The 26,032-nt window shown below is 47.9% G+C and overlaps 1 protein-coding gene and 1 long non-coding RNA gene across 3 annotated transcripts in view; one reads left to right on the forward strand and one right to left on the reverse strand.

The window, feature by feature from the left end:
• LOC144174037 (cell adhesion molecule Dscam1-like) overlaps positions 1–26,032 on the forward strand; it is a 282,304-nt gene that overhangs the window by 226,333 nt on the left and 29,939 nt on the right. For both annotated transcript variants that reach the window (XM_077702436.1, XM_077702437.1), the window contains exons 5-15: positions 9,904–10,188; positions 11,526–11,798; positions 11,921–12,217; positions 13,487–13,597; positions 14,509–14,670; positions 16,602–16,620; positions 18,447–18,724; positions 21,768–21,887; positions 22,460–22,633; positions 23,354–23,501; positions 24,201–24,349. In XM_077702436.1, the coding sequence (XP_077558562.1) occupies positions 9,904–10,188; positions 11,526–11,798; positions 11,921–12,217; positions 13,487–13,597; positions 14,509–14,670; positions 16,602–16,620; positions 18,447–18,724; positions 21,768–21,887; positions 22,460–22,633; positions 23,354–23,501; positions 24,201–24,349 (2,016 nt within the window). The remainder of the gene's footprint in view (positions 1–9,903; positions 10,189–11,525; positions 11,799–11,920; positions 12,218–13,486; positions 13,598–14,508; positions 14,671–16,601; positions 16,621–18,446; positions 18,725–21,767; positions 21,888–22,459; positions 22,634–23,353; positions 23,502–24,200; positions 24,350–26,032) is intronic.
• The window catches only part of LOC144174038 (uncharacterized), a 124,678-nt gene that overhangs the window by 77,414 nt on the left and 21,232 nt on the right, over positions 1–26,032 (reverse strand). The window lies entirely within an intron of this gene.

The raw sequence follows: 26,032 nt of genomic DNA on the forward strand, positions 1-26,032 counted from the left end.
TGTAACGCCCTGCATTTGCACAAAAATGCACATTTGGTGGAAGTTCCACCTTTAATCGTTTTAAAAGCGTAAACTAAAAAAATTGGTCTGACAGAATTTTGAAAAACCATAAATAAGGGTAAAAGAAAAAAATAAAATTTTAACGAAAATGACCTCACAAGATCGAAAATATGCATCTTATAAACTCTCCCCAGAAAACCGAACGCTAAAAAAAAAGTCCGCGAAGGAACGTTGTAAATACTGAGAGAGACGGGTTGTTCCTGGAGACCGCGTTTATTAGCTTGCTGACTCCGAACGTTTCGAGGAGGCCGAACACACGATGATGATGATCATCCACCGATGATAATGACGATGGGCGGCTGGCTATGAGTGATCGAGGAGCGTACCCCTTGGTGACCAGAATGGATGATGATGATGCCAGGTTCACGGGGAATATTCTCTATGCGCATCCCTGATGCTCACAATACGAAATTATTGAGCTATAAGGAATCCCGTACTGGGGAAAAATAAATGGAAAAATAAAAACTCACTGTTCGAAACAACAACAACAAGATATGATTATTTGTGATACATGTGGCGGTATTTTACATATAGCGAAAGGTATTGCTAAAAGTTTTTCCATAAAAATGGGTGCGTTTCGCGCTTCACTCGGGTGCGGAAATCAACTTCTTTTTTTTTACGCATTTTTTTTCTTACTTCTTGTCCTCTTAAACACGCACTTATTGGACATATATATAGTAAAGAACAAACGCACACCTTGGATGACGCGCAGTATCATCCATCTAAAGCGGAAAATTAAACGATTGAAACCGCAAGGCTACCCGAGTGATTTTCGTGAATGGGAGCGAAGCGAAGGTTGGCCGCACCGTAAATTTTCAAAGCGCTACGAGTTGTGCCGCGCCTCCGCCAGATGGCGCCACGGGTCCCGCGACCAAGAGAAGACGCAGTGAAACATCCCCCTCGCGAGGGGCACGATCAAATGCAGAGCATTTCCGGGGGCGCACGACGTTAAGTAGTTTGCGTTACGTTAATGTTGTTGCACTTGTGGCAACTGCTGACGAGAGAGCGCTCGTCAGCAGTAATTTGCATGAGTCAACGATATAAGGCGCGTTCGTAGCGTCCCATTCTGTGTCGGCTTTGTGGCGCAGTGGGTAGAGCACCATGTACATTGCGTTCCGCCCGCAGGGTCGAGGGATAGAAACCGGGCGCCGGATAGTATTTTTTTATATATAGTAGGGAGGGGTGTGGACAACGACGGTGCGGACTACGGACGTCAACGCGGGTGACATCGTGAGTTACTGAAATGCTTTGCATTTAATAAAAAAAAGTAACTGGACCAACTCTGCAGTGCTCCTTGCATCTTTGGGAGAAGATCCTTGGCAAAGTAAAGGCAGTTCATCGCTCTGGTGGCATGAATTTACATAACTGGCGAATAGAAACAAAAAAAACTGAAAAAAATAAAATATTCAAACGTCTCTTTGGCTGTAAAGAGCCTCCACTCTAGACAAGCGGCGCTAGAATGCTACACCTTAGTAGACAATTCTCTGAATTTCTGCAGATTTTTTTTCCGTGCTAACGATATATAGAAGCTTCGTGCACATTGCTACAAACCCTTTCTGCATATTTTGCTGAGAATGAAAACACTGCATGGTTACAATAAAAATTGTCTGTGCTACAGCTGCAGCAAATCTGGTACACGACTATAAATTCAGCTTGGCTGTTGTTTTACGCACACGAAAATACATGGTCAAAGAGCATTTTTCTGCATATCCTGACGCTTTCAGCAATGTCAGAACTAAAATAAAGTATAAAGCATTCTGTGTGTCGCCCACTGCTCAAGAAAAAAAAAAAGCGAAAAAAAATTTCCAAAAGTAAGACTAATCCCCGATTCGAAGCGTAGAGGAGAGACTTAAAAACTCTGCGTGGGTGATCCGACTAGGAATTAGCCCCGACTCCTTGTGTAACGAGGGTAGAATATTCATGTAATTTTCGCAGAATGAAGCAAAAATGTTATGAGACATCGTCCGAAGTCGACCTCTTAGTTTCGTATCAACGTGCCGAAGAGGGAAGGAAGATTAGCGTCCGTCACGCATGAAATGGCGAAATGACATCAGCAGCAATAAAGCTTCTGTATAGTAGCTTCAAAGTAGCTGTATAGTAGATATAGTAGCTTCAAAAAGGTGATCTTTTAGACATTGTGATACATTTACTTTTTCCAGGGCCAAGAACGAGGAATCTCAAGTGGGACTTTGTCGGTGAAAAGAATAAAAAAAAAACGCTTCAATTTCTTTTCGTATAGGTCAGGTTTTCTGAATCGCATGAGCTAATACCCTAATATTGCGATACTTCTGGAGGAACCAAATTTATTTCATTTTGCTAAATCTGTGAAGCACCGCGCCTTCGCCTTAGACTTTAACCTTCTTGTCCCTATGGGCGTAAGCAAAGGAAGCGGCGTTGGGAAAGCTTCTAAAGCAGTGACTTCAAAGGTTGAATAACTGAAAGTTGGGCACGAAAGCTCAATATTTGAATTGCGAAATCTGTAACAAGCCTCTAAATACGGAAAAACACGTATGGCTGTATTCGTTTTCTTCTCCTAGCAAAATCTAATAATTTCCTTTGAAAAGCCAGGTAAAAATCGCAAGGAAATTGAGAGCTCAAGAAGCAATATTGAAAATGAATACGCAATTTTGAATGCATTGAAAAGACTGTCTGCAGTTCGAATGTGTAGTGCCGTTCCTAACCTATAGCTGGTGCGCAATTATTTATGTCAAGTATTTCCAAGACTGAAAAAAATTGGTCGCCATCCCGCCCAGTAAAAGTGGATGTCCATCAGAGCTGTTGTAAACCACTGCAAATGGTGACGGAGGAGGCTATAAAATGTTTCTCGTTGGCTCGGGGGGCTTGTCGGTTGCGCTCGGCTAGTGTCACTAGATAAGGGCGCAGAGCATCGGCACTCTTTTCTCCTATTGTTCCGTGCCGCCGCGATGATAATTGGTCAGTTCGCATTACGTGACATTTGTTTACACTGCGACAATTCATGGGCGCCGCCAATTTGTTGTTTATGCGTTTTAGTCGGTCAACTCTGGTAGGCTTAGCTTTCCCTCCCTGCTCTGCGGCTGCGCGCGAATCCGAACGCGAATCGAAGAGAACGCGTGTAACAGCATTTCAGTAGCAGAAGCGGCTCGGTTTCTCTCGCGGGAAGTGCTGGGTCCTGCCCAACCTGACGCGTGCGCTCGGCGTCTTAGGCCTTGACACCTTGGCGTTTTTGCCCACGGAGATCGTTTTTGCCCCCGGCGATAAACCATTGGGGATAGAGGTGCACAGCTTTGCTGTACAATGTGCGCGTTCAGCTTCACCGCACCGCACTCAGTCGACCAAGTCACGCAGCCAACAAACAATGAACCTTCGCCGAATGACGGCGTCAGGCGTATACGATGATTCGATGCTTCGGTCTGCGCTGCAGCATGGCGTTCCCCACTGCGCCGCGCCACAGAAGAGATCGCATTTTGCAGTCATGCATTCACGTTGCGCTCATTCTACGAATTTGCCTCGTTTGCTACACGAATTGGTCATTCGAGTGCATTGGGATGAAGCTGAAGCACGGCGTTTCCTTAGAGTGTACTACGATGCACCGTAAGGAAGCTGCAAGCGCAGACCAAAAGTAATTTTGGGGAAGGGCATTACTGTCGGGGTAGGCCGTAAGTAGCGGCGGATAAAAAATCATGAACCCCTCCGCCAAACGACGACGATGGTTGAACGTGAAGCTTTCTTGTGACGGGTTCTTTGGCTGTCGTCTAAGATCTGAAAGAAATTCTCTTTCCTGCATCTCTGTAACGAGCAGTGTGCTCTGTAGGCCGAGGACAAAATGTTTTGTCTGGGGTGCAAGCTACGGTAATCCCAGCCTCTGTGAAAACCTTCTTTTTTAAATTGCACACCAACACACTTCGTGTGAAAATATTGATCGAAGAGCGGGGTCTTGTTTATTGCTTGGAACGACTTGCGCGTCATCTGTCAAAAACCTCAAACTACAGAACATGTGTTTATGGAGTGTTGGGATGCCTTTTTCTTTTGGGACGTCCTGATGAGAACCCTAAAGAAGGAGTATCCGGTGAAACCCCGTGGAATCAGGTTCCCCAGTGTAAATAACGAAGACTGTGTAGCGAATGATATGATTATGTTTTTAGGATTGTATAGCATATGGCGTGACATCCCGAATGGCGGTGCGTCATGCGGATGTCAATGCGCAAACCATGAGCGCATATTTCAGGGAAAAGTAAACTATTTGTGTGAACTATACAAAGTGGAAAATCCTCACGCTGGAATCTTGCCAGAACTTCAAAAATTGACATCATTTGACATTTTTTAGTAGTTTCCGCCGGCCAAAACATGGTAGGCGCTTTTTATGACATCGCTTACTTGTAAAAATGTAAAAGAAAAGGAAATAAAGACAAAAATAGAAATTGAGCAATCGTATGGACGCCGGCTTCATAACGCGAGGTACCCAGGTTCAATCCCGGCCACCGGAAGCGTTTTTTTTTTTCTTCACTTCGGCGTGTTCACGTTGCACATGTCATCAGTGAGAACACTAAAGCTTCGCTTTAAAAATCCGGGGCACTGTTTGCAAATCGTTGAGAAGTATTTGAATTCACGGGTTTGGCGAAGTGACATATATGTTCTATGGAGGCAAGGACGACGTAGGGAAGAAAATTATGTCAAGACAATGGAAGACGCGGAGTGATGAGCAGTCACACCGCGGCGGCCACTTCTCTGATGGAGGCGAAGGGCAAAAACGCCCGTGTGTACGAGATTTCGGCGCACGTTAAAGATCCCCAGGCGGTCAAAATTAATTCGGAGCCCTCCACTACGGTGCGCCTCATCGCCTGCGTTGCGCCGGCGCGTTAAACCCCACAATCAATCCATCGATGAGCAGTCACACTCCTTTTGTCGCTCCACGCCATCTCTCCTGTTAGCCTTGCATCAGGCTGCTATGAAGAAGGGTGCTGACTGAAGATCCATCACGTTATGCTCTGTTTTTCGATCACTGTGAGACTTACCAAAGACTATATATAGGTCAGCGCCTTTAGGGAAGGGATGATGAACCAGCTGTCCATCTCACTCCCGATGTTTGTACGCATTTGGATAGAACACCACTTTATCTGACAACGAAAGATTTGACTACCGAAACCCCGCGTGATACTTCCAGCATTGTGTAACGATACTGTGCAGTTGGAGACACGTTCTATTTCAAAGCAAAACCGCATTACACACTGTTTGCAAAATATCCCCAGGAGGCGACTTTTACTGTACTTATTGCGATTGACTTCACTACGAAGAGATAGATGTTATTTTCCTAGTTCCTCCCCAAAGTGCAATGCACAACGTCAATAATGAGACAAACAACGTTCTCCAGGCGCAGCGCCAACTGGTAAAGAGTAAAGCCGGAAAGCCGCTTTATTCTGCCTTTCTAACCGCTAAAACTTTGGCGTCAAGTCAGCGCATGGCCGTCCGCACACCTGTCCAAAGAGCGCAACTTGACGTACTTAGCCCCTCTGCTACCTCTACGTAAACGAAGAAATTGCGTGCTTTCAAAGGCTACGCGTGGCGAACTCACCTCCAAAATTTATTCGGCGATGAAAAAAAAAATGAAAATCACCACACAAAACATAAAATAACCGGAAATCTAGATCCATAACAAGATGGGCACATGTGTACAATGCAGAAAGAGCAAAATATAAGCCAAGAGGGTTAACATGACCTCCCCAGCCCTGCGTTTACTAGAAAAGGCACTCGGGCAGGTGTGAGCACTTTTATAGTTATTCGTATACATTTACTACGCATTGCGTGCGAAGAGACGCGCGGTAGGCCGTTCTGTGTCGTTTCTGCTAATCCCTCTCGCCAGTGTTCTCGCAATATCGTGCAGCACGCTCGGCTAAGAGAGCCACAGGAGAGGATCGACACACGCAGCTGTGCTCAGCGGCAGAAGCCACAGCCCACGCTCATGCATGAAATAGTAATCGCGTTGCAAGCAGTGACACTTGTGTCACTACAGCACGGCAAGCTAATCACTCATGTCGTGAAAGCAAAAGACAACCCAATCAACTTTCCCTCTCTTCGGGGCTGGAAGTGCAGGTTTCATCGGGATCTCTGGGGAAATATCTTTGTCTTTCGGCTCTAGGCCTTTTTCTACGGTGTCGTGGGTTATGTTTACAACCACATTTATGGCATTTCCTATTGAGGAAACATGCAAAAACCGCTACGTGGGCGAGCATGTCGAGAAGTTACGCCGGACCTCAATTATTCCGAAATCGTACAAAACTGCCCGCCTTAATTAAACCCACGCCAAGGTTCTCACTTGAACCTTGTATTGTATGACCATGGTGGTTCCGTGTCTTCGTTGAAAAGTGATAAAGCAGAAAAACACCCACCAATAAAAAATGACTCTGATTTTTCTGAAAAACATTGTTCTTCAAAATTTTGAAGTCGAAAAAATATTTGGAATATGTCATCACTTAGGCGAGTTTCTAGAAATACTCAGATCACTTCGAAATCTCACGAATTCAATCGGCCCGCATGAAGAGCCCGTTCGGTTTTATCACACATAATTGTGACTAAACGCCCTCTTATTGTTTCTGGGCGTCACATTCAACCACCGGAGTCACCTTCGGCCACCATCTGTCACGGATACCGCACACTCTTTCTCGTTCCGAGCAAGTGTTGCCACGATTACGGCGAACGCTGGAGTCTTTCTCGTTCCGAGCAAGTGCTGTCACTATTACTGCGAACGCTATATTTTTTGTTTGCCAATCTTCCTAAGCGGGTATGCTTGGCCTGCAAACGTGCGCCGGGGACGCTGTGCGCTTATCGCGAGGCACGCACACACGAGCGTTAGGCATTTTCTTGGTTTTGTTAACTACCGGGCGGTCGCCTTAAGGCCCACGCCCACGTGCGCTCTGGGCAATTTCTTCGTATTTTCAACTGCGGACACGAAAAATTACGATTTGCTAAAGAACACCGAAAGGGTCCTTGAAGGACTCCGGGCCAAGATCAACGGATCTCTCTTACTTTTCCGAAGACTACATCTACAGTGGGAGCCATAGCAGAGAGTGTATCACCCCTTGCTTTCCAGACAGTGGAACTGTTTCGTACGTGGCAGCCCGCTGTGGCTAGAAGTCCTGGGCATCCTCTAGATGCCGTATATGTCTTCAAAAGGCAGTAGGAACTGCCTGTACTTACCAAGTCCCAGCCTCCTCTCCTCACCCTCCCTGGCCGTTCCCGCCAATGATGCTCTAAGCGGAAGGCGTATACACCGGCCGCGAGCTTTAAACCGAATAAAATAACATTTATTAAGACGAGGGAGGCCGCATGGCTGTAGTAGTGGAGGGGAAGAGCGGAAGAGGAGAACGATGTGGCGTCAGTCAGTCATGATTAGGGCTTCTAAGTTCTTTGCCTTGGAGCTGATTAGTAACAACTATAGAGCCCGTATTAATGCACACGCGGATGGCTCCGTGACGGCTCAGTCGTCGGCGATATGGACCTCCGGATCCTATCGTCGTCGGCTGCCATCTGCACACCGCGCTAGAAGGCTTCTCCGTGGCTACTCAGCTGGCTTTATTACGCGGTACTTTTCACTATTTTAAAGCAGCAAGCGGATAAATGGGCTGTCCTTACAATTTCCGGTCAGCAGAAGAGTGCTTATCATAGCTACGAAAAGAACAGATGTCCTGGTAAATAAGTGTTCTTCACCTGTAAGAAATACGAATGCGCACAGCGTGAAATCGCAGTGGCTTCCTGCACACTACGGAGTCGCCGGCAGTGTCGCAGCTTACAAAGCGGCATCACCGTTCCACAGCCTCTCATCTCAAGCTCTGCAACCTGCAGACCCTTGATTGCCTAGAAAACGTACCTGCTTATTTGGGTTACGCGAAGCACCAGTATGCGCCTGTGTGCTAAACTTAGCCCGAATGCATCTTCAGGAAGCGACGGGGACTTAGCACGCGTGAGGAAGCCATCTTAAGGTGATTGCGGTAAAAGGTGACGTTCACAAGGCATTTCCTGTTCAAAAATTCGCCACTTGGTGCAGATGCGACATACGCGAAGGCATCGACCGGCCAAGTTATCTATGTATGCTCCAAGTTCACGGTGCCCAGACAGACACTTCATCTCTGTGTAGGCTGTACGATGTAGGGATTGAGCTGAGGCTGTTTTAGGTTCATGGCAACGTTTTTACGTTGTTCATGGTCGAGTCCAGGCCAGGCTGTGCAGGCCATCAAAACTCTTTTGGTTCCTGCAAGGCGCAGGTCCGGACGACGCTTTGCGAGAAATTTTATATCGATGCTGCGAGTGGAGGAGTGGGAATTTTGTGGGCATCATGTCACGCCGTTTCAATTTTCGTTATTTTTGTTATTTTTGTTTTCTCGCCTTATCCAGACACGATTACGCTTACATAGCCACCACCAACAAACTTATTATCTCTCCCTTTTCCGCTGTTCTTTACTATTCCAATTTTACTTGCAGTTATAATGGTAATAGTAAAGAGTGGCGATACTTTCACACTTTTTCGAGAAAGTGTCGGAATCGTTAACAATTCTTGGCCCCATCCTGGATTTCAAAGCTCTGCATTCACCAAAGAACAGTATAAGGCTAGTTTCTCTTGTCCCTCTTAGATCTCCCTTGCATTTCTATACCCGTACAACACTGCTCCAATTTTCGCAGTTTTATCCCTACGTCATGGTTTTGTTCAACCTGGCATACCTTACTGCGGTTTAAGTTGCGCTTTTCGGGCAACTTTTGAAACCGCACGTCGTATTTCATTTATTTTCTCTCGTTCTCGGCGCATGGCGGGGGTTACTGACCAGCCCCTGTCTCCTCATATACGCTCAATTACTCAAGATTAATGGATGCCCTGCCTGCCCCCCGTGCTTAGATTGTCTAAATAAAGCCTTCAAAGCACCCCGAAGTGATGTGTAGGGCTTCGTCGCCCGTGTGGACTCTTTAACGGCTCTGTAAGCTGGCAAGGCAGAAAAATTAGCCGTTAACGCTTGTGCATACACGAGGCCCCTGTTAAATGTGCGCGCGCTTCTTACAACACGCTTTAACGCCTACTGTAGTAAGTTGAAGGACGTATATTTAAATGAACATATGTGCCTGCCCCTGTTGGAAAGTTTTTGTGGCATTAAAATTGTTCTCAGGGTCTCTTGTGTGGTTTTATATAAGCATTGTTCTTTATTACATTTGGTAATCTCAATGCAACAAAACTGAAAAAAAAATATTTCCCCTAATTTGCACGTTAGGGATGCCGTATTTCACTTAAAAACTAATATTTGGCAAAATATTATCTTAGAACTTTACCTTAATTTTGCCAGCTATAACATCTGAAATCCTGAAACCCTTCAAATTAAAACTCTAAATAAATAAATGTTTCTCGCCAATTACTTGTCACGCTAAACCACATTAAGAGTCGTTCGTAGTTTCTACCCAAGCTTTTGAATAAGGCAGGTTATTCGCTCTCCGATATCCCAGGTTACTCGCCCTTTGGTATCCCCAGATTGGTTTTTCGAGGTTTTCACTAATAAGTTTGAAATTACACTTCTAAAATATTTCTTTATCTCGCCATAGCGAAGTAATCTTTTGTTGTTGATTCACCATTTGAAACGTACCGGCATTGTTACTCATCGATATACGCAAAGAACCCACGGCTACGCGCTAAAGTGACCGATTCATTCATTCATTCATTCATTCATTCATTCATTCATTCATTCATTCATTCAATGGTCAGTAAGTAGGTCGATTAGTACGCGATTGATGGATCGTCGACTCGACGACTTTCTCGCTTGCTCACTCCCGGTGCTGTGTCGTCTTGTAGACGTTAGCCTCACTGTCGCTCGTTGTTCTGTTTCCGCACAGAAACGCACACGGGCGTCCCACCGCGGATCGTCCACTCTCGACAGAAGATCACCGCCTCGGTCGGAGACGCAGTGTCGCTGCCATGCGCAGCGCACGGCTCTCCGCCGCCTCAGTACCGCTGGTACCGCGAGGACGGCGGCCTCGTCTTCCTAGACCAGCGAACCTCACTCGTCGACGGCGTCCTCTTTGTGCGAAAGGCGGCCGTCGGCGACTCGGGAAAATTCACCTGCGTGGCCAACAACAGTGCCGGAGAAGACCGCGTCACCACTGAGCTCGTCGTCACTGGTAAGGGGTGCGTTTGACCTTTGGTGAAGGACGCGAAAAAGGACATTATACTCGGGAACAAGTTAAGAACGCCAATACCTCATGTACGGTATGAAAGTATCAAAGGGCGCACTCGTTTTGAAAGGAGATCGATATGAATGCGTGACATCGTCTGCCTTTTCTCGCGTAGCTTGTTTGACGTCGCTGCCGTAGCTAAGAAGCATATTAAGTCCAATAAATCATAGAAGAGGCTCGCGCCATGCTCAAAATACTCCCAGTAATGCACTACTTGCGCCGTGATGAGGCACAGCGGCAACTTCCGTTGCCGTCCTTAACTTGTCGCCGATTATAGCCACGGTACAAGGCGGCATTAGGCACCTACGGTAGCGTTCGTACATGGTAGGTATGTGATCGGGCTGGCTTGCAATCAGCCCCTTTTCCTTCGCAAATTAATGCGCTTGGTTGTTGAAGCATGTAGAGGATAGCTTATGCGGGGCTACTCATCTGTCTTCGACGGTTATGACTTCCACTCGCAGCTGTACCCTCTCCTTGCGTAAAAGAAATTTTTACACGCATTTGTTGACTTGTTCGGCCGATATTTTCGGAAGAACTTGTTTTCAAAAGACGCACCCGGACAATTGCTTCTCCATCGTTTTTCTAGCAATGCATCGCAGCTTTCTCCGGCCACCAATATCGTTTAAATAATACCCACAATACCCAATACCATCTCGATGGTGCGAATGACAATTAAACTTATTCCTCAACTCAGTTAAAGTTTCTTTATAAGCCCTGCTTTCTCGTTACAGAGGGTCTTGTGAGGTGGGCTGTCTTGACAAATGCAGCCGCCGAAAAGTTCATGGGGTGGGTAGTGCGGTAGTAGGTTTTGTTATCTTTTTCACGCCTTCTGTAAGCTTGTTCGTCCAGACTGCAGGAGCCACTGCATTCTAAAAAAGTGTCCGTAGATCTACTTTGCCTTAATTCGCCGGAAATTGCCGTTCGCTGCCTCAGTGGGAGAGAATTTTTGCAAATGAAGACGAAGAGAACATACTTAAGATTTGACTCAGATATTGGATCTGCGCTGTGCTCATCGCGCTGTCTAAATCGCCATGCTTGCATTACATGACGTCAGCGCAGACCACATTTTTCGAGTCAAATCATATGCCGGATATCGTAATTGGCCTATTTTACCGCTTTCATCGCAGTGCTTGGCCTCATCTGTGCATGGTGAGCAAGCAGACTCGCGGGTATTTTTTTAGTAGTACAACGCGTACCCACTGTGTACCGCGTTACGCACTCCGAGCAACGTCGATGATGCCGCTGTTGCTGCTGTGCTGACGCGTGCCGTAAAAACAATGCAGAGCCCCTCGGCGCGCACATCCAGCCGGCGCGGCAGCAGGTCCGCGTGGGCCAGTCGGTGACGATCCGCTGCTCGGTGTCGGGTCACCCGGTGTCGGGCGTCACGTGGCGCTTCAACCAGCGCACGCTAGCCCTGGGCGAGGAGAGGCTGGCGCTGCTCTCGGCAGACGCCCTGGACATCCGCTCGGTGCGCAAGGAGGACCGGGGCATGTACCAGTGCTTCGTGCACAACGACGTCGACTCCGTGCAGGCCAGCTTCGAGCTGGCACTGGCGGGTGAGCATTTCATTCGGCCAACACGTGCACCCGAGGTGCAGTGACGTGCCTGTGTTACGAGCCGATTCTACTCCTCTCCCCTCGCAAGTGCCCCCGTGTGATGATCCTCTTCCCCGTCGCAGAGGACCTGCCCCAGTTCCAGGAGACCTTCGGCGCAGAGACGGTGCAGGCCGGCACGCGGCTGTCGCTCAAGTGCTCGGCGTCCGGGAACCCGCTGCCGCAGATCACGTGGTCGCTGGATGAGGCGCCCGTGCCGGAGACGCACCGCGTGCGCTTCGGCGACTACGTCACGCAGTTCGGCGTCGTCGTCAGCTACCTCAACTTCTCGCTCGTACAGGTCGAGGACGGCGGCGAGTACCGCTGCACGGCCAACAACGGCGTCGGCAGCCTCCACCACGCGGCGCGCATCAACGTGCCCGGTACGCCAGGGAGGCCGTCGGCCATCGGTTGCAGCGATCCGTTAAAGTTGGTTTGCGGGAAATTAGAAATAAAAGAGAGGGGATATTTCGCCAAAGAGCGTCGGTGTAGCAGGCACCAGAGTTTTGATTTTGTAACAAAAATGTTTGTTCGCTTAAAGAAAAAGAACTATTTCAATTTTCTTTCTATAACAATTATCCCTGCTTCACCGACTTAACGTCGTGAGCGCTGAAGTTAACATCAAAGCTGTCTCGCATTCCCTAATCGCAAGGCTAAACTTCATAGAAAGCGAAAGCCAGCAGATCGATTCTCATTCGCGACAGTTCATTTTTGCCGTGTTCCACTGCTCGGGCCTTTGTTACTGGAAGCTCTTGTTACTTTTGAACTTGTAAAAACTACCACAACGGCGCGCCAAGAGCGCTGTTTGCTTTTTCACGGCGTATTTTTTGTTTGCTATCGCAAAAATCAGGCAGCCATGCATATTTTTAATTAAAAGTACAATGCAAATATCACTTATGTATTGATGTCCTTCCTCGAAGGTGCTTAATGTTTTCTTTTTGCTCGCCAATGTTGACAAGTATAAATATTTCCGCCAGACTTGGTAGTTTAGAAAAGTTTCGCCGATGTAAGCGTCTCGTTCAAGCATTCTTTTAACGTGCTTGCTCTCCTCCTCGCTAGGTTTATGCTTTCTGCACGTCTCCGTGACCGCGTTACCACATATCGTCCCATGAAAGCCTCGACTAAGCACAGCTTCGCTATTAAAAGAAATGTTTGAATTTGGAACCATCGACGAAAAAAATAACACTGAAAAACAGGAAAGGGTTCTGCCTATTCGAGGTTTCTTTTTTTTTTAATAGAATAAGTTGTTTTCACTTACAGGATAAATTCACGGTCATCCGGTGTTTCAGTTTACAAGAACCCCTTGAAAAATAAAATAAAGTGAAGTAAAATTAACTAATATGTTTCAAAGTTCTGTTAGTTGTATCATATTGTTTCCGCGTTCGCCTAGCAGGCAAATCTGCGGAGTGTATAAACGCTGTCCGAGTGCGTTGGTGTTTAGAATAACAACTTAACCGGATTACCGGCCCCGCATCAGCAGCGCAAAATAGGGTGTAGTACGAGAACGTTCACAAATTAATGTGACCGGTGATTGCCGAGAACTGTGGTCCAAAGAGATTTTTTTGCTTATTTTTCGGAGCACTTTTATTATATTTTGATGCGGCGTTACTTCACCAAGAGTCTCGGGATTTCGCTTCCGAACATTTCAACAGGTCGACCTGTCGTCCGGAACATGCGCAATCTGACGGTCGTGGCCGGAGAAGCCCTGAACATAAGATGTCCTGTGGCCGGATACCCTCTCGAATCTATCAACTGGGAGCGAGGTAAGTAAAAGACAAAATCATATGCGCTCCATTGCTGATAATGTTGAGCGGTATTGCAACTGTGGTTAGGGCTCTGAATCTGAAAACAACAACGGCCGATAGCTGTATTCCCAAGTCATAAACTAGCTTTTTGAGAAAGGAAGAATTCCGGGTATTTTCACTCACCGTTGTTTTTAGTTATTGTCTCTCCGATCGCAACTTAAAAATACAAACGCGAATAGTAGAAACACGATACGACCAGTGAAAACACCAAGGAGGTTAAAAAAAATTGCTGTAGTGGAAGTCGCCTATACCAACCAACGGGCTCCGCTGACGCCGGCGGCGGCCATCTTGCTGGGGTCAAGAAACCACATGCTATGTGCTTTGCAGCGGTCTCTGCCGACGTTCCCACCGGTTCTAAATATTCAAAATTGCTGAATATTCAAAATTACGGCAACAAAAACTTGACAAAAACCATCATTTACAGTAAAATAAAAAATTCTGTGGTGAGAAATAGTAGCATAATTTTAAAATAGCAGATATATTTTGTTAGGTTACCGTTGTGTTTGTAATGCTTCCGCTGGCGGCAGCGAGTCGACAGATGCACAAACTTATCCACAGGAATTTAATGCCGAGCTTCACAACCAGCAGCCCAGGTGTGAACACTGGGCGAAAGCGAATGTGCTGACTTCGTTTGAGCGCACCAGGGAGCATCCGTTACCGGTGGGAGGGTCACATTTCTTTCCGCTGAAATAACACAACTTTAAATAGAAATCCAGGCCCGAAAGCATTGATTCGCTTGGTTATAACCCATTTCGTCCAATTCAACGGTATCCCCTGTGCGCAATATTAGGTGACTGAATATCGTCGTGTGAAGCTAAAACGTGACGCGAGTTGTGAACCAGTTTTCCTTCCGCCTTTTGCGCACGCAGCGGGTGTCCGGCTGCCCTACAACCACCGGCAGAAAGTGCACGACAACGGTTCCCTCGAAGTGCACCACATGGAGCGAGCCACGGACGAAGGGCCGTACACGTGCATCGCCAAGGACAAGGACGGCCACAGCGCCCAGAGCACCGTCTACATCACCGTCAAAGGTGCTGCCGCCTGCCGACAATTACTCACAAAATTCCTCGCCATGCAACGCAGTGCAACTGCATTATAACGTTACTTTTAGAGCGACCCCATTGTAAATGGGCCTTGCGAACAGTTACACTTTTTATCGTCGACCATCATCCAGGTTTCATCGTCTGATACATAAAAAAGCACTGTTCAGCTGAAATTTGTCACTGCCTTTTCTAGAGTTATCTGTAAAAAAAGTCACCGCAACAAACGAGATCAATTTGCGATATCCCTAAGTGTGCCAGGCGCCAGAATTCGTACTGACCTGCTGACTCAAATCAGGCAGAGATAGTTGGCGTCTGCTCCGAGCTTTGCCAGTTTCCCAAAGCGGATATTGTCCGGCCTTACGAGCATGAAATTCTGGTGAAGGACCAGTGACGCTGACACGCGTTACGCAAGAAAGAAAACAAAGGAAAAATGAAACAAACATGAGTTTAGGTAAACCTCCTCACTTCTACGGACATTCACGGTGTTTGGCTTTCTTGTTTTTATTTGTTTTGCTTGCATGAAGACACGCTCCGACATTACTGAACAATAACAAGGGCGTACGTTTCAGGCAACGATTTTTCCGCTCGACCGTTACTGCCGGCAGGTACCACCAAAATGTACGACATATATTTTTTTCTAGTCTTAGAGCGAATATTTACCTGATTGCGTTGCAAGCATTAATCCTGTAGTAAAATTAAGGCATTCTACTACACTGGCTGTAGCCTTCTAGGAGTGTTCCTATTTCGAGTTTCTACCGCTTGGGCTAGTAAAGTCGATGGCACGAGGCATTTTCGTCGACCATTGCCACCCGTTCCGAATAACGAAAAGTGGTTGATGCGAAATGGCCAACGCGATGCATTCCCAGTTCTGCCATGCCACTGAAGAGGTAATAAAGACAAAATTCAAGTAATGTTCCTGAAAAACACTGCTTTGACCCAATAAAAATTATTCCAAATTTATCGCAAACTTCAATCAGATAATAGAGATATTAGCGTACGAAGCAGTGACCCATCCACTTTTAGGTGATTTCTATATGACGTCACAGAATTTTTTTTGTGCGATTGGCGAAGGCCGGCCCAAGCCATCGTCAAGGTCAATGACAATTGGACAATGACTGGGCGATTGTAGTGGGCCTCTAGTTCCGTTTGAGCGTATCACCTGAATGCTAACATGTCATTAACACAACGATAACAATTAATACTTTCCCATAAAAATCCAGGGTCACCTCCACTAACGTGAAACCTGGGGAGGGGCCAAGCATGCAGTATATAAGCGTATTCTTGGCGCCTTGGTGTTTTTGCCAACGGAGAGAGAGAGAGAGAGAGAGAAAATATTTATTGCCCAGTCACCGACCTAAGTCCAGGTCAGCTAAACGATGGATCTAGAGGCGTTGCTGTCTTCATAGTAGTCCAGAATGTCCTTAGAAATCTTCTGGATATGAAGGCAGAGAGCCTCCTGGGCAGCCCGAACGTCTCTTCCGGGCGGGGGAGCCAGCCAAGTGTCCCATGATATGAAATCGTTTGGGGGGGGGGGGGGGGGGGGTAGAGGTATACCGCATTGCTGTAAAAGTCTCTTGTCTTTGAAGCACGACGCTCTCTACCGCGAAGCGTAAACGAGCTTCCCGCGGTTTTAGTACCGTGACTACATGAGACGACGTTTACTACGCCGACATGAGACGCCGACAGCCCCAGTCCCTAAGGGGCTTCGCCCCTCATATGGCGCTCATGCCCATGTTATGTCACTGCAACGCGAAATTTAAAAGTTTTTTTTTTGTTTTTTACATTTCTGGCGTATTTTCGGTTTCAAAACATTTCTTTTGTGGCTGGGATGGAAGTGCGTGAGCTACCAAAGGGTAATTCTTTCAAAATAAACAAGGTTGGGCTTTGTCTTGATAGTCCCTTTAACTTCTCTTTTGCAGTGAGGCCGGCCATCGAGCCGTTCATCTTAGTGCACTGCACGGGCCCGGGCCGTCCCGAAAGCCCGAGCCCGGCCCGGCCCGCGGGCCGGGCTCGGGCCGGGTAGCACACATTTTCTCGGGCCCGGGCCGGGCTCGGGCTTGAACGAAAAATGTTTCGGGCCTTGTTGGTCCGAGCCGGCCCGAGCAGTGCCTGAGGCACGGCAGTGGTGTGACCCTAATTCTAAATTGTTGATAGCAAGAAGTTTTCCCATTGATATTTGAGTTTAAGTGAAAAGAAAAAAAAGCGAAGTGCAATGTCACCATGGCGCCGTTAAAAAACATGATAAATAGACGATTCCGCTCAGAAAGCCTTCACATCAATTATAAAACGGGCGGTCTGGGCAGCATAGTGGGAGAGAGCAGGCCAGACGAGGGCACTCCAGACACACAATACAACATGCTTTTTGAAATAAAACAAACAGAACAAAGGCGACATAGACTTCGCACTGTCTACTGTTGCCACCTCCGTGGTAGCAAGCGGCTCCACGGTCACGACGCGTGGCCCTGCATTCCAAGCGCCTGGGCCTCCACGAGAAGCGGGAGACGGAAGAATGGGAGTACAGCTCTTTATTTTGAGTGCACATGTCGAATACACTACTGTGTACAGGATGGGGGTTGGTGGAATAGGCACGCGAGAGGAGACACGGGGAGAAGCAGTCATTCACAAAACAACACAAACACATCCCCTGAGGCTGGGAGCCGTAAAGATTCCGTCGCCGGGGTCCGCCTCACAGAAGTTCCACAAAGGGTCGTGCGGCCCGCGTCGTCGCTTTGTCTCGAACGGTTGCCGGAACCCCTACCCCCGGTGGTGGCGGGCTGGCTCGAAGTCGTCGTCGAACAAAATAAATGGGTCAGTCACAGCGCACATGCGCGGCCGCAGCGTCGTCGGGATGCTACGGGTCCGTGGAGGGCGAAACCAAACCCTACTGAAGCGGTTCCTCCACTTCGGAAAGCAAGCTGTCACCCAAAAATGCCGAGGCAAGGCAGACAAGATTTGTTGCCATCAGCTGCTGCCTTCAAGGTCCGCACATCCCCATTTTTTTGCCGAAAGTAGGAACGCCGGACGCCCACATGTTTTCGTATGGGCGTTAGTCACAACCGTGCATAGTTTCGGGGACCAATTTTCGAAGCAGAGCCAATGTTTCGCATAAAAAGTTTTAAAACCATGATTCAAAGCAGAAAAGAAAACAAACGCAGACAAAATAATGCTGCCTTCATCACTGAAGGGAAAGACAGAAATGAAGTCATGAAAGCGGACACGTCATCTGCTCAAATATCAGGCGCGTTCGTGTATGGACCCGAATTGAACCCGTGGCTCAATCTCCGAGTTCCTTTAGCAACAGATAGTAAAAGCAAAATGCTGTCAAATATTCCAGCAGTGAATGTACGTAAACTTAGTCTGTTGAGTCAACACTAACAAAATCCTAATTATATTATTGTGGTCACAGTATTTCCCATTCATTGCTTTATGTAGTCGCTTTATGCTTACACTTTTAGGTTAAAAACAGCAAATGTTTTCGGGCTCATGTTTATAGCCTTTTGGACTCGGGCTGATACTTAGAAAGTCTGGCGGGCACCGACTTATTTCATTTAAATTCTACCGGACTCGGGTCGGGCTCGGGCTGATATTATAAATTTTTGTCGGGCTCGGGCCGGGCTCGGGCTCACATTTTAAAAATTTGTCGGGCTCGGGCCGGGCTCGGGCTCCCGTTTTAAAAACTTGTCGGGCCCGGTCCGGGCCCGGGCCGTGTCTCTACCGGGCCGGGTCGGGCCGGGCCTAGAAATTCCGGCCCGTGCAGTGCTCTAGTTCATCTACCCGGCGTCCCTGCGCGAGGGCCAGCGGGCGTCGGTGATGTGCGCCGTGATCAGCGGGGACCTGCCCATCAACATCAGCTGGACCAAGGACGGCGAGCCCGTGGGCCCCTCCAACCCGGCCACGGCTGGCATACTCGTGAACACCGTGTCCGGCTTCACGTCCACGCTGCTCTTCAAGGCGCTGCGTCTCGAGTACCGCGGCAACTACACCTGCGTCGCCCAGAACGACGCCGGCAGCGCCAGCCACTCGGCGGTCATGGTCATACACGGTGAGTCTCCTGCGTGTGAGCTGGAGTCAACGCCTAGTGGAGTTGTGAAGCCAAGCACTTTATGCCGCACTGATGGCAATGCTACGCCCAAACGCACTGCAGGAAAGCCAGACTTACACTTTGGGAGGGCACATGAAGATGGGTTTCCACAAAGGGACACCAAGCGCCTCAAAAGAAAAACACGCTTGCCTCGGTCGGAATCGAACCTCGGTCACTCTCTTATGAAGCCGACGTCTATTCGATTGCGCCATTGCGACACGGTCGGAGCAGCTTGGATTTTAGGCGCTGACTATCATTCAAATTTCGTAAGACAGCCTCTTAAAAAAGTGGCTTTGATTTTTTTTTTAAACATCATTTTCATAAGGTTACAGGTAGTTGCATTCGTGAGGTGTGGTGCGGTTGGTGTTTGCAAAAAAAATGCAGGGTTTAACGCACCGAAGCTACACCTGGGCAATGATGCGTTCCGTAGAGGGTGGCTCCGGATTAATTTTGGCCACCTGGGGACCTTTCACATCCGATGAAATCTCGACACATGGGCGTTTTCGCTTATTCGCCTCCATTTGAAAAGAAGCCACCACAGCCGAGATCAAATCCGCGTCCTTGGAATCAGCAGCGCAACGTCCCAGCCGCTGAGTTGTTGTTGTCGTTCCTCGTCTCATGGCACCGCGGCAGAAAGAGAAGTTTCCACTGTCACTGGGGCCACCGCGCACAAACACATCACAAACACAGGTCCTGGCGTCATGCTGCATCCGGGAGAACTTCTCGACGGGAGCGGTTAAGCGTAGAGGCGAGGCTGTACTGCGAGGGGCTGTCCGCGGCGGTCTGAAGTGAGGGGAGCTTGCCGGGTGAAAATCCAGGCAGACGAGCGGGTACTGGCGAGCGGGAGCAGGCGCTCGACGGCCCCACACAGCAGAGCGCCCGCCGCCCGAAAGAATCCCCCATGGCCCGTGACGCGTGGCCAGCATAATCGCGAAACCGCCCCGGGCGCGCAGGAGTGAACGAAAAACACGTCCGCAGCCCACGACGAACTTTTTAGATGCGACTGCATCTCATTCACTCGCCTTGTCCCCCCATACGGCGTTGTCCGTCCACACCCCTCCCCCTACACTATAAAAAAATTCACCCGCATTTCCCCGAAGGGGAGCATGGGGAAGTGCGAATGCACGGGTGATGCTATGAGGGGGAGTTATGTTGAACTGTGTTGGCATTCGCCCGTTAGTTGCATTTAACACCCCGCGTGATCAAGTGGGGATTCACACACCCCGCTCGACTGAACTTCCGCGTGGCGCGCCGAAGAGCGCGCGACAGCAGGCGAGCGAAGGGGAGAGAAGGCGAGAGCGCGCGACGTCACGTGGCGTACCTATTTGTGTTGTCGTTGTACTTGATTGCTAGAGCGGATCTCAGCTTTGAAATTTCGTGTCAGTACTCCTTTAAGCGGGTGCATTAGCCCTTCTCACGCCCGATTCCTGGCCAATCCCCCACGTGGGTATGTCCCATGCACAGACACCTATTTGTGTTGTCGTTGTACTTGATTGCTAGAGCGGATCTCAGCTTTGAAATTTCGTGTCAGTACTCCTTTAAGCGGGTGCATTAGCCCTTCTCACGCCCGATTCCTGGCCAATACCCCATGTGGGTATGTGCCATGTCAGCGGCCAGGCAGCGCGCGCCCATCTCCCCCCGTTGCCAAGGAAGACGAGGAGAGCCCTTCTCACGCCCGATTCCTGGCCAATCCCCCACGTGGGTATGTGCCATGTCAGCGGCCAGGCAGCGCGTTCCCATCTCCCCCCGTTGCCAAGGAAGACGAGGAGATTCCTGGCCAATACCCCACGTGGGTATGTGTCATGTCAGCGGCCAGGCAGCGCGCGCCCATCTCCCCCCGTTGCCAAGGAAGACGAGGAGCGCGCGCACCCGCAGCTGTTGCTATGTGGACGGACGGCGGTCGCCGGAATTCAGGGTCGCTTATAAAGTGCATTCGCACTTAAAAAAATAGTTAGCGGCGCCCGCTTTCGATCCCACGACCCTGTGGGCGGAACGCGAGGTACATGGTGCTCTTCCCACTGCGCCACAAAACCGAGACAGAATCAAATGCTGCGAACGCGCTTATATCCTTGACTCATTCAAACTACGTCAAGAAGCTACTGATACAACGCATGATGGGGCAATGATTAACACTTGCAATAAAAGAAAAGAAGCTCCCACTTACAGCAACTATGATGGAGTAAAAATCGTTGCGACAGCGAAGCCCCAAGCATACCAGTTAGAGAGATTGACCAAGATTGGCGAATAAAACATAATAATAATAATAAAACATAATAATCATACGCGTTCCCGACACGTTTCACGTGATTTCAGAATCAATCCAACGGAAACACCAAGTTAACCCCACGATGCGTCGCATCTACACAGGGTTCCCATCGCGGGGAGGTGGGCGCAATTTTCTCTTTTCTTTCTTTGCACATCTACTTTTTCTCTACCCTATCCTATTCACCCCCTTTTATATTCCCAACTCCCCGGACTGGGTTGTATGACGGTGAGCCCCCAGATGGGCTCAAAATAATCCCCAGTTCATTTCTTTTCCTTTGACAAACAAAACCACTACTACTAATACTACTCGTCTCATGGCACATACCCACACGAGGGATTGGCCAGGAATCGGGCATGAAGGGGGCTAACGCGCCCGCTCACAACTTAAATGTAGATACATATATCAATTTACACCCAGAAACAGCGCGTCATTACAAGAGAGAATTGGTTAAAAATTGAAAGTTGCGGTTGAATTTGAGAAAACGTAGCCCCTGAGCCATCGCTACGCGTGGAGTAGCTGATGCGGCAGAACATCGTAATGCAGGCCCGGTTGGGTATGCCGCGATATACCCACGCGCCTGAATAAACGAGAACATGTCCAGTGAAAGGAATTGGCCGCCGCCTTCTAATGCAGAGAATCAACGATGCAACTTGAGCTGTGTGCAGCAGGCGCACTATTCTTCGCTATTAGCAAGCCGCTTGTAAGTGCAAAAGAAAAACGTGTCTATTGTTTTTCCAGTGCCACCGCAGTGGATCATAGAGCCTGCGGAAACATCGGTCATCAAGGGCAAAAGTGCTGTCATCGACTGTGAAGCCGACGGCTTTCCCAAGCCAAGAATACGGTGGACAAAGGCTGAAGGTATTGCGCAAGTGTCAACACTCGCTCCATCGCCGCCTTCGTGATTAAGTGGCTGGCACTGATTGATGTATCTGAGGATAATATATTTGTGCATGAAGGAGCTTACAGGGATGAGGGGGGATGCATGGACAGGTTTCATGCTTATATCTGATTTTTATTCTTTTTATCCTCCGGTTAATTGTGCTTACTTTACATTTTTTATATGCCTTGCTTGAATTGCAACTTCGGTTTTTGTTCTATTTGTCAAAATTGTACACATTGTGGAATACACATATTCTTTTTCGCTGTTTTTATACATTAGTGATGAAGGCAACCGATCCATCACGTGTTCGCTGGCAGGCACTCTGCATCCGCGGTCGTTAACCATGGCATTGGGGCCTTGTCAAGCTGTCCTTGTCACAGCTTTTTGTCCAGGCCGCCATTTTTCTTATAATAAATGTAGATTGTTTTTCTTGTTATTTCCTTTCCTCTTCCTCGTCATTTTCTTCCTGTTCCTGTTCTCGTTACTGGCCTCTTCAAATTGGCGCTCATTGGCCACGCGATAGCCAGGATGCACGTGTGCGCGATCGCAGGTGACGCGGCACGCGACTTCAAGCCCGTGATGAGCAGCGCCCACGTCCAAGTCTTCGAGAACGGCTCGTTGGCGATCAATGACGCCAAGGAGGAGGACGCGGGCTTCTTCCTCTGCCAGGCCACCAACGGGATCGGCCAGGGACTCAGCAAGGTTGTCAAGGTCGCCGTCCACAGTGCGTATTTGTCGCGCGACCTTCATACTTTTTAAAGCGAAGCTTTATTTGGCTCTTAAGGAATATAAAAGTGATGTAAAACAGGCAAGTCCGTTGCTAACAACCGACGCCCCTATTCAAAGAGAGAGCCACTAATCATCATCATCATCATCATCAGAAAAAATTGCATTGACTTTAGTAAACCTTCGTGTTTGCTATGAGAGGATCGAAAGGGAGAGGAAGAGCATGAGAGCTGGGCGGGGTAAAGAGAGAGGCTGAGGTGGCAGAAGGCTATCGTTTTTCGACGCCACGCGATTTGCAGCAAAATGAGCGGATACGAGGTCTTCTTTTTTTCGCTCTCCCCCAGAAGTAGCATTGCGGCAGTCGAAAATATTTGGAGTTATTCAGACAAATCTACCGCACAGCAGTTGTTTGCATGCTGTTTTTGTAAAGCAATCCGAAGTCTTGGTGCTTGAAGCAATGCCTGAAATAGTCCTAAGAAGAAGGCTAACCAGAGAATGATACTTTTTAGCCGAATACGCTAGAGAAATCATATTTGTTGCTTTTTAGGTTGGTTTGAGAATATCAGGGCGCAAATCAAGTGGGTTTTGTGAAAGCTTCGATCTCTGTGATGAAAACATCTTTGTAACGCGACGACGTGTGCATTCCTAGCGACCTCTGTTCATCGATTCACCGGTTTTCACACTGAGGCTGCCACACCTTCCCTTTCTGCGCGTGCAGTTGCTGCCCACTTCAAGACGAAGTTCGCCGCTGAAATGGTAAGGAAAGGACAGACCACGAGACTCAAGTGCGACGCAATCGGCGACAAGCCTATGGGCGTTTCGTGGATGAAGGACAAGCAAGTAGTCAACCCGAAACAGGACCCGAGGTAAGCATTTCAAGCCAGTGCACAGCAAACAAGTAAAAATTGATACCATTAACTCGACAGCCCAATTTTTTTTTCAAACTGCTTGTCCCTGTAACGTCGTAACCACTAAGCCACCACCGTTAAACGAAAAAAATAATTTGCCAATCGTTTTTCTCGTTTAACGACCTAACGGCTGTGCGTGATCAGCATGACTGACAGCGCCCCTTGGTGTTTAGAAGTTCACACAAGGTCCGTTTAGCATACAGAGAGAGCTCAACAGCGAGTACGCATTAGAATCCCAACCTACTAAAAATCAAGTTCGATACAATTTTTCTCACTATTTTCACGATACTATTGCCTGGATACTAATGAGTGTTGTAGACCGTACCGAGCTCACCGGCACAACGTGAGATGTTGCCTGTGTCCTAAGCAATGCAGCATAAACGGCCCTGCTAAATGCATGAAGCGCACTGAAGAAAAAAAGGCCTTTTTGTCATGTAATTCAAGGAAATAAATAGCCGTGCGGGGTAGTCCTGCTAAAGAGCATACCGCGCGCTTTATGTACGCACGAGCAATGGCGTGCGTTCTAGAAGTCACTTTAGACATAGCCGGTGTAATATAGTTGAGATAAGTAGTAACACTGGACTTATCTTCCACCTGAAAAAGAACAATTTATCAAAACACTGCTTTTAAGGAAGCTGTTTTCCCCTTGTTTTCTAGGTACGAGCTCGTGGAGACTGTACAGGCGACTGGAATCACGTCCGAGGTTATAATTCGCCAGACGGATCGCCGCGACTCCGCTCTCTTCACCTGCGTGGCAACTAACAACTACGGCCAGGACGACACAAACATCCAGCTGATAATCCAAGGTACCCAGCGCATCTGTTCCTAGCTAACGAGAAAGCCGCATGTATTAACTCGTGCTCCGCTTGATGGCAGCGCTAAGCAACCAAAGAGAAATTTCGATAATATTCTAGACAAATTGATGATCAGTCCCGACAAGTTCGTGATTTAATGTTCTAACATCCCTGTTACAATCAATTAAGTTGAAACAGAGCATTTAAGGTATACTTTGAGCATTAATTCGAAGTAATGCCGTTTATTTTTTTAAACATAAAAAGCAACTTTTATGATTGCAGGCGACACAGCTACTCATTTTTTTAGAAACTTACCACCAATCAAATTGTCAGGGCACAAGGCGCACTAATATGCTAGGAACGCACATGAGAACAGGGACAATTTCCTTCTCGACGCGACTACATGGGCTTTCCAGAATTCAGCACGGCTTAGCGGTTTCGACTGCGTTCCTTTGGCTTTTTCTCTCCCTATTTCCCTCTCGAATACGGCAACTGCGATGAAACGCTTGTAGAGTGGACATAATAAAAAATCAAACAGCCAAGAATGTCAATCAGGGCGTATGGAAAGTAGTTTGTCTCGTTTTCATCCTGAAAAACAAAATAATTTCAGAACTGTGAAGCAAAACTTTGGTAGTGAAACTTTTTGAGCTCCGGGTTGGATCAGGACACACGACGTTTGAATAACACGTCCGGCGCTCTACCGATTCAGCGGCAGTAATGACTCAGCTCCCCTCCATTTTTGATGTATTTATGTGTATGTCATTGTTCTTCGTATATGTAATGAAGAAAAACACTCAGACGGAATAAAATAGCCCAAAGAAGCAAAGGAACGAGGCAGACACAACACGATGATAAGCAGACGCTGCTTTCATGCGTGTCATTTCGTTTCCGTGTGCGCTTCTTTTTACGCATAATGTCTCAAATAGCCAACAGTGTAGCTAAAGAACAATTGCTAACAATCCTACCAATTAGGTGAAAATTGAGACCGCCCTCGAAGAAGGTAGGGTATCAATGTTCATATAGTGGTTGTGAAGTTAGACCAGAACTATGGGAAGCCATCTCCTTCTCTGAATCTTCTGAACTTTGGGACGTGAACTTTTCTTGCCAGAAGACAAAAAAAAGGCAATTGATGCATTCTGTATCCCGACAACCACAACAAACAACCTCTACGTTCTGTCGAACTCACAGCGATGCCTAATTTTGCTTTTTTAGTGCACTCGGATGGTAAGAGCAAGTGCTACAAAGCGCAGGCACTCGAGCAGAAACAGACAGGATGAATGCCGCCTGGGGCTGCTACGACATTTATCATTCCTGGTGGGGACATTTATTTCCCATCGACTGACTCAGTCATCAATCACTCGCGCCGTTCATCGGACTTTGTGCGCCAAGTTTCTGTGAACAGACTTCACTCCATACGCTAGCCGAACGAAATGCCGAGAGCATTCTAAGACTGGGACGGCTGAAAAAAACGAAAACAGTCATTTCTCTTTTAAAGTAGAGAGCAGGAACTCCAGAAACTAACACAATCAAACTTGTTTATTTTTCTTCGGCTTTCACCGTTTTGAGTGTAGTTCCGGCCCGTATGCTTCCTGTCTTAAGGACACTCTGCGTGTGCTACTGCGTAGGCACCAAGCGTTGGTTCAATGTGTTTTATTTTTTATTGTTTATTTTGGTTGGCCACTCAAAAATGTCTGA

This window comes from Haemaphysalis longicornis, unplaced genomic scaffold (genome assembly GCF_048455015.1).
Source record: "Haemaphysalis longicornis isolate Haplotype H1 unplaced genomic scaffold, Haemaphysalis longicornis Haplotype H1 scaffold_3, whole genome shotgun sequence".
NCBI lineage: Eukaryota > Metazoa > Arthropoda > Arachnida > Ixodida > Ixodidae > Haemaphysalis > Haemaphysalis longicornis.